This window comes from Drosophila yakuba, chromosome 2L (assembly GCF_016746365.2).
Source record: "Drosophila yakuba strain Tai18E2 chromosome 2L, Prin_Dyak_Tai18E2_2.1, whole genome shotgun sequence".
Lineage (NCBI taxonomy): Eukaryota > Metazoa > Arthropoda > Insecta > Diptera > Drosophilidae > Drosophila > Drosophila yakuba.
The window spans coordinates 4,076,367-4,092,521 of NC_052527.2; the positions used below are offsets into that span (position 1 = coordinate 4,076,367).

Sequence of the window (16,155 nt, forward strand, 5' to 3'; positions counted from 1 at the left end):
GTGGCTCAGCAACTCGAAACAAAAGTGCAACTGGGCCTGGGTTTTCCCTGGGTTTTCTCCGAGTTTTCCCCATTCCCAATTTTTTTTGTCCCACCTTTCCCTGCATAAAATGCGCAGAAGTTGCCGCAGATTTAGCATCCCACTTACACAAGAAAGACAATTGCCGCAGGCTTTGAGATGAAAAAGGTTGAGGACAAACTGTTGCCTCGCTCATTCTAATTGAAAGCAGAACAACAACTGTAACGCTGAAAAACCAAGGGGAAATAAGAAACCTAAGCGCCGCAATTTGCACAAAAAGAAATTATGCACACAGCTCCGTCCGTTGGGTAGAAATTCTCTGCAGGTGGCAGGGAAAAACTGGGAAAATGTCCCAGGAGAGATGGCCACTTGGAGATACCCTGGAAATTAGAAAGTGCTGTAGGAAGCAATTACCTGGCGGGGAAACAATGACGACGGTGCAAAGAGGTGACAATGGTTTCATTACTCGGACTTCAAAATAAACTCGAATTATCACATTATAAATTTGAAATATAGAGACTTACTAGAAAGCATTGAATACTCTTTGATGATTTCGAGATAAACGAATTGATTAAGCAAATAATAATCTCTTTACACACCAACAGCATTACATTACCAAAATATTATTTCAAATGAAGGGGAATAAAGCATCACAAAAAGTGCAACCAGCACCTGCAAAAGGGCCATCTTCCCCTTAACCCACACTGCTAAAACGTTAACCCCCGACAGCCCCGCACAAGAAAAGAGCTGCAGAAGTGCGAAATTGTAATAAAAAATGCAACGCCACGTGGCAAGAGGGCGAATTTCCAGTTAGGAAGGAGAAGGAGGAGGAGAAGGCCAAGGAGAGATCCTTGGGGCGACTTCTGCTGAGCTAAGGTTACGGGGAATCCCCTGATCCACACTTCAATGGAGTTGCTTAAATCTAATTTGGGTTGGCTCCATCTTTCTGCCTTTTGTGGCATTAGCTTGCCCGGCACGTGCTTAAGAAATTATCCTTCTCCGCCAAAAAAAAAAGTAAAGAAAATGTATATATAATTTCAATTGCTGGAAGTTTCTTTGGCAACTCGCGCTGACTTTGGTCCTTTTTATTTAATTTTTAGCAGCTACTGCTGTTGCTCCTGCTACCGTTGCGCTGCTACCCCGTATATGAAAAATTCATAAAGGATAATGAGCGACAAGAGCGTGTCAACGAAAGGAGACCAGATAAACGGGGGGCCAAAACGTTTTGCCGAACCAGCGAGCAGGTAAAACGGTGTGAAGCAAGGACATGCAGGAAACTCTGCACTGGGCATCCCCCCCTGCTTTTGTGGGGGGGGGGGGCCAACTGCAGGCGGGGGGAGTGAGAAGGTCCTGTGTTGCATCTCCAGTGCTAATTAAAATCCCGACAAGCCAAGCTCGGGATGGGTTGCCATGACTGGTAAGCCTGCTGCCGCAGGAAGCGACGTAATGGAGTCAAAGGTGTTAGATAAGTAGCTGGCAAAAATATATAGTAAAGGGTGATGGTAGTAGTAAACGGGTCCTACCTGTACAGTACGCCCCTGCTGCAGTTGACAAGTGGAGCATACACACACACACAGAGACAAAACAAAAGACAAGGCACCCGCATTCCACTCATTTGGACTCTGGCTTTTGCCAACGGCTGACACGCGTAAAAAGAGAATAGAATGAGGTGCTTTAAAGGGGCACTCGCCATTTAGTTATTGGGTTAATAAAACAATAGTGCGAGGGCGAAAGCAAAGGCAAAACAAAGCTCACCTAGTTGTGAGCGAAAATGCACTTAAACAACAAAATGTTGCAACTCCCAGCAAACCTAAACTAACGCAATGCGCAAAAAAGGTATTGCCCTTTTGGCCAAAATGACTGACTAACTGAAAAAGAGGACAGATAGCTACCGACACAAATTTATATTACGCTTCAGCAAGTTTGGCCAGTAAATGGTTAGTCTTACAAAGCTTTATTTACTTAATTTACAAAGCAAATGTGAGCTTATGCCAAAGATTAATCTACTGGAAATCTAAGGATTATAACTCCTTAGATGTGTTGTGAAATGCAAATTACTAACGAATTATTTGTTCAGCAATGCATGTCCTTTCACCTAAAAACAATGGGATTAGTTAAATATTAATTCTTCTTTTAAAATATGAGCCAATTTCTCTGAGTGTGTGGCTTAGTTTTTGCTTTCAGCTTCACGGGGCGTATGCGCAATATTTGTATGTGGATTATACAAGGCGGAAAATAGGGGCGGGCCAGTGGGGAATGCGTAGTGAAGACATGGCCAAGTGTACAGTTGACAGTTGTGGGGGGGTGGAGGTTTTCGGGGAAAATGCGGGGAAAATACCTAACACAAAATGAGAACGGACAAAGAACGAATAAGGAGTGGACGAAGGTAACCAAGGTGCTGCAAGTCGGTTCCGCTGAAAGTCCAAATTCTTTGCTTGTCGTTTTTGTCCCGTGCTTTCCTTTTCGCTTTGGCAATAGTTTACCACATAATTTATGTTCTCTGTTCAGCAAAAGTTGTGCGATATGTGTGTTATCTAGCAGAATATTTATAGTTGGCTTTCGTTTTGTGCACATATGTACGGATTTGTACTCACATGCAAGAAAAACTGAATTAAAAGCCACCACATATCCAGTTTTTATGGCAAGCTTCTTTTTACCTTGAAATCTGATGAGGTTTAGCATAATTAAAATTAAACAGTAATACTGCTACATTTTAATTCAATTTATTTTTATTTAAATCCTGCCTTTTCCAAGCAACATGAATTGCACTGCAGATAATCAAAATCAAATCTAACGCTTACTCTACTTTCAATACCAAGCGTTGTTTTACTACTTTGCACTGCACTTTAATCAACGGCCCGAGGCTTTGCGTTTTCTCTGGTCTTCACCAGATTCATGTATCTAATTGATTTGCCTTTCAAGGGGGAGAACGCCTAGGGCGCGGAATGGAATGCCACGAGCAGTCGTAATAACTCGAGTGCTACGGGGGCTACATCCTTCATCCTGCATCCTTGGGCATCCTTGCAATCAAAGCGAGATGCTGATGGCTGCGACATCTTAAATGATTCAACACCTTGAGCTGGAGCGGATAAGATCCTTCGAGCAGGACGACGACGGACATATCAATCAGGAAAGAAGCAGTCATTGTCGGTTCTCTCGCGTGAGAAAAATTGCGTTGCATTATTTACATGTGCGCGGAGAGCGCCTGAAAGCTCGCTTTAATTTATTTTAATTCATTCTCCCGCCCCCGCCGTTCTCCGCGCTTCTCATCGAGTTGAAGTCCTTGTCGCCGAGTGATATGTAAATATGCAGTTACGCGCTTACTTTGTCGTGCAATTACAGTAAACCAAGCATGTACACCAAACAGGAGACCGCCCCACTCCATCACCCTTCATCATCGTGTCTGTCTTCCCAGGTTTCCATTGCTCCACATCCATCTCCCTTCTGCTTCTGTCGTCGTCGCTGCAAACACGGGGGAAATTCTTTTGCTAATGCCAAACACATCCGTTCTTTATTTGATACCCTTATTATGGGAGCATACGAAGTTTGTAGTGAAAATATGGGGGAAGGCAGAACATAAATTAAAGAATGCAAAGTTAAGTTCTACTATATTCAAGTTTGCTTAACAAATAAATGATACATACAAATTTCGAAAAATTACTACGATAAGGCTGACACTCGGTATCTTATAGTCGCTATGCTAACAGCTAATACTTTAGCCATTCCACAAGTATTAATGTCGGCGGCACAAAGACCGAGATGGGATCTTCGAGATGTCGATGGCTTATTAGCCAGGCACTTTCGCATGCCTTCACACACCTGTAATGCTGAGCATGTGTAATTCCCCGATGTCTGTGGAGCAGTGATATTTCCCAGCCCGCTGATTGACTTCCGTTCTTCCGCACTTGTCGCCCACCCCAGGAGCCTTAATCGATTTTACACCCAAAGGACATTTTCTGGTGATTGTGTCTGCGGTTTGTTCGCTGCCTTTGATTCCCAGCCACCACCTACTCCAGCTACTATACATTTTCTTTTTTGTTTTTTTTTGCAGACTGGTGTAAGCGTCTGCGTAAAATGTGGTTCACATTTCTGGGTAGAAGGTATGGGTGTTTTTTGAAACGGCTTCAATTAGATATGCGTATGCTGTTTGTTTTTAGGACTTTTGCCACGTTTTTATTGCCCAGCAAAGCAGACGTGTTCTGTGTGTCAGGTGAAAAGAACTTATAAATTTTGGAATAACTTTCATAACTTATGATGGCGATGGCTGTGCCATATACACAGAAACAGAAGGCAACCGAGCTCGGTGCAACTAATGCCATTGTCTTGTCACACATGTCGGATGCTGACTGCGTTCGCTATTTGAGTTCCTCTGGCGCTTAAAACGATGCCGGGGCATAAAGATCCATCCAAAACCCGCCCACATTCTCTCTATATATTTTCAGGGCTGAAAGTGGGCTATATCTCCGCTCCTCTTAATGTGGTTTAGTGCTCGGTTGACATGTTTGTACGGTGTGGACTTATGGCTGAAGGTACACACAAGGAACTTGTGTCTCCGGTCTTTTTTGCGGCCATGTGTGTGGGTTGATTCTACGGTTGGTTTCTCTCATACTGAACAAACAGGAATTTGTCTAAATTGGTTGGATAAGCTTTACGTCGAAGGGGAAGGCTTTCAGGCGGTGGCAAAAATTGATTGGTGCAAACTAAGTTACGCGGAATTTAATAAAATTGTCAGAAAGCCAGGAAGCTTCACTTTAATTTACTCTTTATACGAGAATGTAGTTGACTAATTAACATATTAATATTATATGCTCGGTAACGAGAAAAAATCATATGGAGTTTCATCTCTTTAAAATGCATAACTATTCATCTTTTATATTAAAACATTGCAAAACAATTTCCAAAATACGTCAAAAATCTTACTAATATGAAAGGAGCTTCAGATGTTCGAAAGTTTCTTTAAAGATACACTTTGCATCGTCCTTTGAGCGGGAAAATGTGAAGAATTTCATGCAAGCCTTACTTTGAAAACACATTTTTAAGCCCGATTCCTTTGGCTTGTTTTGCTTTATTTTTTAATGATTTGTGTGCTTGCCGTGGGCGGTTTGTTTGTCTGTTTGTTTGCTGCTGTGTGTTTGAGCAAATTTGCTCGCCAAACTCACTTTCATGTTTAATTAAAAGATAACACACAGAGAGACCTCACACACACACACACACACGTATGTGGGTATGATATGACAAGTCTTTAAGCATTTGCAGCAGCGTTTATCGGGCAAACTTTTGGCCACGCCCACCACCGCCCGTTTGCACTTGCGAAATTTATGCAATTCGAGTTTGTGCGTCGGTTTGGGCGTGTGTTTTTGAGCTTTGCAGTTGATTGTGCAATGTGCCGGAAAATATATTTCCCAAACTCCGAACAAAACTTATCTGCTTTTGGAGGTGGAGAGGTGCCATGGCTACGTGACGCTTATCGTCATTATAATTGAAAGCTTTAAAAATTTATGGCCGACTTTTCGGCTATTTAGCATATCAAATCGTAAAATGGAAAACTCGCCAGGCACGCAAATAATTATTTCCCGGCTCTTGCAAAAAAAAAGCACAATTTCCATTGGCTTTTACGATCCGTATTTCAGTTTAATACGCACTCGAAAAAAAAAGTGAATTGCTCATTTCGGAAATAAATCGAGCGGAATATTTATTAATTACGTGTGATTTCATTAAAGCCCAGCTTAGGGTTCATAAGTAGTAGGACAGCATTGTGGATTATGTTAGTGGAACAGTAAATATTAGCTCAATATGGTCAGCTTTTGTTATTGGAACAAACTGAAGTATAGGCTAATTATTTGTTGTTTACAAACTTATTGTAATTATTTCTTTTCCGAGTGCCACCAGTTAGTAGCACCAATAAGCCTGGCTATCAATTAAATGTCGTGCCATAAAAAGTTGTACAAAGTGATTGACTGTCCAGTTCGCCGATTGGAGTTGAGTGACCCCTGACCCCTTGCCAACCCCCCCGACTCCATCCATTTCCATTTGCGGGCTCGATTGGCAAGTTGGCATGTTGAAATATTTAAAGCCGCTTAAACAAATTGTGGTCTGGTCGTGCGGTGACTTGTCAGACAGTAAAACATTGCCAACGCAGACGGAGCGATTTCATTGCGAGTAAAATCAATAAGTGTGGGGTAAACGGGCGTCTCTGCCTTGGTAATCTCCACATAAAACTCCCTCGTTAGGCGCATTAAATTACAAATTCCATTAAACTGATTATTAAAGCAAGTATTTGCTAATTAATTTACTTGCTAAGCACACTGCCAGGACGCAATTAATAAATCCAAATGAGTAGCTACATTACAATCTAGACAATAGCCAACGTGCCTGAACGCACCCAACACCCTGTAATCGTCGTTTCGAGCGGATTAGGCATTCAAATACTTTTTATCGGCGGCTGGGAGTGGCTCCCTCTAGGGGTCATTAAGCTGCTAAAAAGTTTCCATGACGCCCCCTGCCGACGACGCCGTAAATTACACTTGGTTTCCGGGAATTAAACAGATTTTAAGGACATGCCAATTTCTATGGCGATTAACCAATTTCTATTAATAGTACTGCCTAAGCATTTTAACGAAAAATAAAATAAGAACGACTATTCAATTTACCAAGTTACAAAAAAGAAGTACATTTCTATTAACGTGAATTCCTCTTTAAAAAACATAGCTTCTTTATATTCGTCTAAACAGAAGCAGTCAGGCATTGCAATTCCACTGCAATTGCAATTCCATTTCGGCACAACTGAACACTCATTGTGATGGAATCGTAACAATCTACCCTTTGTTACCCCCTGAAACACAATGAATTACAGCAGTGCCTCCTGAACCCCCAGCTCGCTGTAGTTCTTATGAATAATAAAGCAAATAATCTGTCAGCGTCGCAGCCGCCTAACCAAAAACCAAAAGCCAGAGGCCACCCGGAGCCAAACCCAATCCCAAAGCCCGGAGAAATGGAAAAGGATGGCAACATGCAGTGCGAAAGAGATGGCCGGCCAACAGCCGGGAAATGTCAGTGAGAAGTCCACAGAGGCAAACGACTCAATTCGTGGGCGAAATTCGAGAACTCTCAGTCGACATTTGCTCTGTCTCGCAAATCAAAAAAAAGGAGATATACCGAGAAAAATTACTCTAATTTGGTCATTTGGTTCAGAGGGCACAATTTCACATTAAAAATAGAGAGTTTACGTATTTGTTTAGTTTGATTAAAGTTCTTAAGATTCAGATGCTCCCCAAAAAAGTTCCTGGACAAGTAGAGTGGTATTTAATGAATATTTTCCTCTGTGCATGGAAATTCGTATAGGAAAACGCGGAAAAGCGTGTGGGAAATGGTAAATGGGGAGCGGTGAGCGGTGAGTCCAGTGCTAATAACACGAAATCCGATTTGAACGTCGGACCTGCGTGTGATAAAAGCAACAACATCACGCAGTCTGCGGTTGCCTTTTTCCGTTTCGTTTGGCCTGGACTCGTGCCACACGGCGTATGCGTAACGTGCGTTTTAATGAAATATTGAATTTTATTGCCTGCGTGCCCAGGACGCGCTGTCAACAACTTGGTCCAAACCAAAAGCTGACCCTGACTGCTCCGCTTCACAACTTGTCACTGCCTCGAGGGCTGATTTACACTGCAAACAATAATGATTTTCCTCGTTTTGTCAGGTTTCTGAATAAACATAAATATATTATTGCGAATGCTGTTGGCTTTGCATACGAATATTCATTTCAACAATGCAAATTTTTAAGTTTATGTCCGCTTATTTCACTAAGCTTTGCCTTAGGGAATTAAAAAATTCTTTATACATTTATAACAAATAATACGAAACTCAGCTTCCCTATAAAAACTTACGTACATAAACGCCCACCATTAATGCAAATTCATTGTGCGACATATAGCATCATATATGCTTTTATAATTTATTCATTGCCCGCATTCATCGATAGAAATTTGCAGGTCTTGTTTGATTATTGGTTATTACCATTTATTAATTTTTTATATATATGTATTATACCAAAACGCTGTCAATTTTTTCACTGTACGAGATCCGCTACACCCGCGCTCCAGCATAACCTCTTAATTTGATTCGTTTTATTTGTTATGCAAAAACTTGAAGTATATTATTATTACCCATATATACGAACTCCGCACTTTTCGTTGCGCCTGCCTAATAAAAGCAATTTATGGAGCCCAAAGCGCGGAAATGAATTGTTAACCGAATTTTTTTTTTTTTGGAATTGGGTTTGGAAGAAGGATGATGTCCATGATGTTGTTGATGAGTGGGTGGTGTCTTTTGTTTATGGTCACTCAGCCCACTTTGCCCCTTCACGTAAACGCCTTTTGCGGCATTGTGAAATTTCCCAGAGCGCACATAAAAATGAAAACCGCCAGAAGGGCCAGATAACAAGTGGCAAGTGGAAAACGGGGGGCGTGGCATGGTGGAAAAAATGAAACAGAAAATGCAGGAGGGGCAAAAGTGGAAGTCAGTCAGGCAAGGAAAATGCAATTGACTGGCTTGGAAAATAGAGGTGCACATGGCGATGGCTTCAAGCTTCAAACAGCACGACTTGTGCATCTCAGGAATTGAAGTCACAGTCCTAAAAGAATTTCTTAATATAATGAATAAATCCTGCTTTCAATAAGGCAGTAGTCTTATAATAGCATTTCGTATTTATATTTTTGTAAATGTTCATAATTTTCAAATATACTTCAATCTGTTAGTATTTCGATTATTCGTAATGGTGCTATAATAAAAAAGCTTTTAAATTTGTTTTATTTAAAAATAAAGCAACAGTGTTAACTACGTTGACTGGCCTAATTTTGTTTCTTTTCAACCACTTAAAAGCTCGGGCTGAGGTCATGGAAATAAAATTGAAACAGAAATATAAAAATAAAATAAACCACAGCAGCCGCTGCTTCGGTCTGATTTCGAGTTCGTGCCTCCATTAATGGTTTTTCCCTTTTGTTTCTGTTTAATTGTGAGATAAAACTTACCGATAATGAGCAGCTTTATGGTCGACATGTTTGACTGTGATGTGTTGCTGATGAATTTTCTGTTTTTCCGCTTGTTTTTCTTCTGCGTATTTTTTGCGTTCAACTCTTTTGGGTGGTATTTACAGAAATATTAATCCGCTAAAGAGGCAACTGTTTGACAATAACTGGAGTCGACGACCCGCCCAAATTGCATTTTAATGTCGCAATGGAAATGCAATTTGGCTGACGATTATTCCGAGACACATTTCGGTTTTTTGTTTCTGCGGTTGGTGTTTTTTTTCTACTCTATTTCGATTTCAATTTGCTGTTTTTAAAGGCTCACTCGAGTATTGATTTTATAGCGTTGCTGAAATGCTCTTTCAAATATTCACGCTCTCGAGATGCCGATACAACTGGACACTGTAATTAAATGTTTCAATTAAATTAAATGCGACACAAACACTCGTGCTCATGTAAAATGCATATGGAAGGCGCCTAGAAGTAGGCAATGAATATTTAAAGGCTCAGACATTTCAATTTGGGATTGCAAACGGGCCGAGGCCAAAAGGTCCAATTGAAGCCATGCCCATGCCAATGCCCATGCTTATGCCCAGGCATTAAATTAACATATTTCCCAAATAATAATAATTTCCAGGAGCACCGACTGGAGATGGATCCCTCAAATGGAATTGTGCCCACAACTCAGTTGGCTTTAGCGCACATGTAAACTGTGCTGCTAATGTCTTATTCATGTTTACAATGCCCGGCAAAAAGCGACTTATGAGCGGACAGCATGTCAGTCAAATAGCTTGAAAATGGCCCATCGCTTGCGTGCTCCAAACTTATTAGGTTTCATCCTACCGAATATCCCCTGCCATACAATCCCACACCCACATCCACATCCCGTGCCCAGGTGAGATGATTCCGCCGGAATGGTTGATGGGCCTCCTTTTGACCAAGCCTCGGCAATTGCCGGGCTATTTATTTAAACCGGAGCCGAGGGGACACAAAGCCGGAGCGTTTTACTGCCCAATTGTTAATGGGAATCTCCTGCGTTACTCGGCACTAATCACAAAGTAATTATGAGTTATTAATGGGGACTGCTTATTTTTATTTTAAGCCAGAGCTTTACAAAGATAATCCGTATTTTAAATAAAACACCTTTAATTTTATGCATTTACAACGTATTTTCAATCACAAACTTTAAAAGTAATCACTTGCTCTTTACTTTTGCATTGCGTTCACATTTTTTTATTAACTCATGTCTTTAATATATCACCAAAAGTATTTTTTGGAATATTAAAAATCCTTTCACAAATTTCGTTGTTTATTTAACTTAACCTTAGCCTGCATATTTTTCTTTTTAGTTTTGCTTAAGCAAATTCATGCTTCTCAAGCAATAAATACTTGTATTATCCCAAAGCCCTTTAGCTGACACTTATCTATATTGTCATTAATTTAGTGCATTTAAATTGCCACAAAATCGGATATCAATGGGAATATACATCTATTACTAAAACTTCAGCCATTGGTGTGATTTTATTTGACTCCTGTGAATTCAAATCAACATTTTATAGAAGAAAACTTTGAGCAACTCATAACTCAGCTTACTTAACGATGTGGGTGCTCGACAAAACTCCTAATTCGCTTATGCATTTCCAGGAACTTTAAGCTAAACCACATTCAACGACATCAAAATAACCAGCATTCATAACAATGCGCAAAAAAGCAAGAGAAATCCTAAAGAAAGCGCCCAAATCAGCTGTCACAGTGGAATAATAAAAATAATTTATTTGCATTTTATTTGCCCAGCCTGGGAGTCTGGGTCGGACTTGCTTTCTAGGACCAAAGACCAAGGACCAAGGACAACAAGTTGCTGACACACAAGCGGAAAGGACGAACGAAAAAAAAAAGAGGAAATTATACGGATTTGACAGATGAGCGAAGGTAAGTGGAGCACAACTTTCGCAGCGGCTTTAAATTGAGCAGAAATTGTTTGTCACTGTTTGCTGGCCCCTTTTGGGGTTTTCTCGTATTTTATTTCAATTTTTTTCCCCGTTTTCTATTTCTGTTGCACTAGTTTTTGGCCCAGTTTCTGGCTTTTTGGCGGCATGAATATGCATGGCAGAGGGGTGCGGAAGCGGGGGCAGGAGGTGGGGGCAAGGTCACGGGGAAAAGCGGGGCAACAGTTGCACTTGAGTGCCATTTGTCGAAAGAGTTGCCCGGCAATTTGCATAATTACAAACGCACATGTAAGCGAAACGCGGTTTCCGCCTGTCCGCAATTTCCACTGCAACGCTTTTCCGCACTCGCGTTTCTTCGGTTTCTACTTCTAAAACTTGGGGTCCTTCTCACTAGGACATTTCCACTCGGTCTTTCCAGTTCTTCCCGACTTTTCCGCTTTGCCGCCCGTGGCCGCAGAATGCTTTTTACCAACTAAGTGCAATTTCGGTTTTGTTCCAGCTTAAGAACGAAGTTCGATGTGACGAGCTGCGTGTACACGAGTACAGTGAACTTCGGCTGTCGCGTACGAGTGTACGAAATCCATAGACGAAGTCGCGAATTTCGGTTGTTGAATATTTTTTGAGGCGGCTGCGCCGAGAGAAAGGCTTGGCAACATGTTGCCAAGGGAGAGACAGTTCTCTGCTGCAAAAAAGAGATAGCGGCTAAGGACTTTTGTGGTAGGTTAGGAACTCTAGTGAAATGACTCAAAATAACGAACCAAAAATTGTCCTAGGCTCGTTATTGTTCAATAGATAAACGGGAAAATGGTTAAATATCACTGTTTGTCTTATCATTAATTGAAATGGTATATAATGCCAATTAACCTATTTAAGTGCTATATCAAACTACACTTGAAACTACTACTACTCATGTTGGTACTATTGAAATTCTTATTCGATCGCTCACAGTTTTTAAAACCTTTAAATATAACTATTTCATTTCAATTTGTTGATTGTTTCATTATTCAATTCATATTAGTATAAATGGCTTTTTAAAGGTTCAGATGTGTTTTTAAATTTATTTAATTTGCTGTTGTGTCCTTTTTCTTGCTATTCGGTTTAATTATGTTTTGAGGTCAGTCGAAGCTTGTTGTTTATGACCATAAACACACACGAAGCTTGGTCCACGAAATTTTGTTTTGGATCATAATCGTTGGGACTCGGTTTTAGCCAAGTTTTTTGCCCCAATCCTGGCTAACTTTTCCAGAGAGAAACTGTTTCCTAACCACTCGTTCCCATCTCTCTTTTCCGGAGGCTTTTCTCTCACATTCTCTTGCTGAAGCTGGCTCTTTTGGCAACATGTTGATTTGTTGCACTTGCAAGTGCATTCGTTTTTATTAATAACGACAATCAACAGTTGGTCCTGACTAGTGCAGACCGAAAGTACCGAAAGCTCTGGGTTTTTATTTTATATTTTCACATGAAATATATGTTCCTGAAATCTTCTTATTTCCGGAAAACTTATTTGCCAACCATTTTTGGCGGGCCCTTCTGAATATTTTGAGCAATCAACAAAAGTGTCTCCCATTTTACATCAGCTATGTTTTTGAGTAGTTTATGGCCACCGTTTCGCAGGATAAACATTTTCGCCCCCTTAGGCCACTGTTTTGCTGCCCCATTCCCTTTTTTTTTGAACACGTCGGGGCACATAAAAAATATTTGCAAACTAAATGTGGCAAGTTTGGCCAGAAAAAATAAAAAAATAAGCGAGCGCCACAAAGGTTGAGGTAACACCTTGGCACTCAAATACACACAGATATGTACAAAAGTTGTTAAAAAGTCCGAATAAATAAATTTTCTCTTTCAGCGAAAGAGAAAGATGCATGGGGGAGTGAGCGAGAGGTCGGAAGTGGAGACGCCTCACAAATGTTTGACATAAATTTATGCGTTTTGTGTGTTGCCCACGAAAACTCCTCAACTTTGCTTGTAGATCAGGTTAGATGGTACAATTTCATTTGGGGGCCTTGGCAACTTTAGAGGAGGGGTTGGGAAAATAAGGGGGAAAAGGGAGGAGTTCAGGGGAGGATGCCAAACTAAAGTGTGTTCCGAAATTGAGTTGTCATAAAAGCATTGGACAGCATTGAAGGGTTGAGGTAGCAACAGTGAAAGTACATTAAACACTAAATATGTATTAAACACATAAAATAAATAAAAGAAATAGCCAACTTTTTGTACAACTTAATCATTTGTAAATAATTGTAAAAATATTTGTTGAATCCTGAAATATACCCTAGCGGTATTTTGAGATAAGTTAATTAATGGAAGTGATGGAATATAAGTCCTAGAAATATAAAAATATCTTGACAAACACTAAAAACAAAAACCATTCACCATTTGTACTTTTCACTGTATCTTACAGCAACTCGTAGACACTCTTTTATTTGCACGTGAATGCCAAACATTTCGACCTCCCCAAGAGGGGAGCTACGTGAACCACTCGCAACTTGTCTACAACTTCAGACTCAACCCCTACCATCTACTCAATACTTCAATACTTTCACTATGCTACACACCCCCATTCGGAGTGTAAACTTTTTTCGATTTAAATAAAAAGCCAGCAATGCGACACACTTTGAACTTTGATAGAGGACCATAAAATATTGTATAAAAACACTTACGAATTTGTGAGCACTCTAGAAATCCGTCTTCACGATAGTGAAAGGTAGACAAAAACTTCTTAGTAGTATATATTTTTTTACTACATTTTTATGACCTCAAATTTACTTGTATTACTAAACAAGCTAGTATTGTTGAGCTTTTGTAATAAATTTAAAAGTTTTACGAATTCAGATTTTATGTGATTTCCATTTCTTTAAGAATGTTTTTAAAAGAAACTCTTGTTTTCGAGTTCTAATATTAAATTTCTTTTAAAAATATGAACGTGAGTTATTTGACATAAGCATATATAATAAATCCGTATATGGGTTTTTATGATTGGGTTTCTATAGTAACATATATTTAGTTGTATTTTTAAATGTCAATCTTTTAAGGACTTCTTATAATCTAAGTTGTATTCAACCTAACATTAAAAATGCTAGCCAAATTTAAAAACTATTGTTTAATGCATTTTTCAGGGCATGTTTCCAACGTCTGAGCAAAAATTAACCTTTATCTTTAGTTGTGTTTCTTTACTACTTTACTACTGAAAATGTTACAGGAAAAGCAGCTGCCAAACCGGCGGCGGTTTAAACATTTTTAATTAATTTACATGACAGCAGCTGCTTGGCATGTGATGCACGTAAGAAACGTGGGCGCATTTTCCAGCCGGAAAATGGGTAGTGGGCGTGGCGGCAGGGGTGAAATTAAGCGATGGGGAAACTGATGAGAGGTGCAGATGGAATTAAAATTGTAGCGAAATACTTTTGGTTGCAGCTGCAACAGCAACTACAGTTAATCAAATGTGAAATGACATGAGCACTACACTGGGAAATGGGGCTCAAAAGGGGGTGTGGCATATAAATCAGTGCAGACGCGCCCACTTTCACCCCCAGCTACCAATTCGCACTTAATTGCTTAAACAAAAGCGACGCCTTTCCTTTTTCCAACGCACTATTGAGCAATTATGCAGGCGGAAAAACGAAAACGTTGTGCTAGTCAGAAAAAAGGAGTAACGATTGCGAATAGCACTTAAATACTAGAATAAATTCCTTATTATAAATACATATATATAGTCTTTCAGCTTAATTGTTTGAAAGTACACATTTTCCATATAATTTTTTGTAAGTAACATTGGTCACTTGCTGCCAAGCTGCTCCAAATTCGTTCTCTGTAAGCCGAATTAACCAAACTTTTAAGGCTGCTTCTCAGAAAAGGCAGAAATACGATTGGAGTACGAAGCGAAATCCAAACGAAACGCGGCAAATGCGTTAATATATTCAGGGAGGCCTCATCATTGACGTCGTCGTCAACGTTTTGTGTTAGCCATATAATTTATGCGCGTTTTAATTTCATTTGGTGCCTAACAAGTGCCACGCCCACCACAGCAGCTCAGACGGTGAAAGGCAGTGGAAATTGGGTAATGAAATCGGCGAAAAGGGGCGAATATGTTATTTTGACACCTTCAAGGTTGCGCCCATCTCAGACAACTTCCGACAATTGGCCTGGTGTTGAAGTTTCGGGGTGTGGAGGAAAATGTCAAGGAATCAACGAAATAAATTGACTCATCAACTCATGGGCCTTAAAGAAAGTGGAGAGCACTGAGATAACTTTTTATTGAAGTATAAATTATTCATACTTATATGCTTATGCTTAACAGCTATTTTGAACAAAACTAATAAGTTAGATGGGTTTTATCTTACTTTTGTTTTTTGAAAATCAGTGGCAATGCATTATTTTAATTACTTAATAATAACTGGCATTGTATTGTATAGTTTCTTTTCTATAAAGAGTATTTCCCTTTCGCTCCTTGAGTCGGATATCACCTCGATTTGTTATTCCTGACACCAAATCCTTTTTGCATATTGTTTTGTTATTCTTGCACCCCTGTTTCCATTATTTAACACATTTCAAAATTCACAATTCAAAACGTGTTAATTAGCAGGCGGCGAAAAGGGGCGGAAGTTGGGATGGAATTTCTTTCTCCGCAAATGTGTTAATGACTGGGTGGGCGGGGCCACGCCTACACGTCCTTCTCCCCACGAGACTTTAATTTCCGCGCCGCCTTCTTGAGTTTTGGATGTCAATAAAATTAGCATTCGCCTTTGTTTTTGTTTTGCTGCCGCACAAATTAAACTGTTTCGAGGGCGTGGCCACATTACGCAACTAAATATTCATGCGAACGAAATTTCAGAGGCCTCGTTTCCTGAGTTTTCCTTTCAGGCATTTCCTCAATTGACGGCTTGAGCAAATGGAAATCTCTTTTTCCCCCTTGGGAGCACTCATAACTATCACATTACCCAAGGATATGTGTTTTCGCGTAGCAGTCATAAAAGCTCCAGTTCTTGAAGTTGCGTAGTATAGTAGTCTAGATGTATAGTCGTCCACTGAGGCCGTGTTTTAAATATTTTATTCGTAATTATGACACGAAATTTCTCCCCAAGCGAACTGTGTTAAATTAAGCCGCAGTTCTTTAAACAAAAAATATTAATGGAGTAGGAAAACTATACAATATTGACAAAATTAGATGGAGT

The 16,155-nt window shown here is 40.0% G+C and overlaps 1 protein-coding gene across 3 annotated transcripts in view; it reads right to left on the reverse strand.

The window, feature by feature from the left end:
• The window catches only part of LOC6526786 (hemicentin-2), a 104,887-nt gene extending 93,417 nt beyond the window's left edge, over positions 1-11,470 (reverse strand). For all 3 annotated transcript variants that reach the window (XM_015197778.3, XM_039371415.1, XM_002087853.3), the window contains exons 1-2: positions 11,274-11,470; positions 9,045-9,443 (exon numbers count right to left, since the gene is read on the reverse strand). In XM_015197778.3, the coding sequence (XP_015053264.1) occupies positions 9,045-9,072 (28 nt within the window). In that variant the 5' untranslated portion in view covers positions 9,073-9,443; positions 11,274-11,470. The remainder of the gene's footprint in view (positions 1-9,044; positions 9,444-11,273) is intronic.
• Between the last annotated feature and the right edge of the window lie 4,685 nt (positions 11,471-16,155).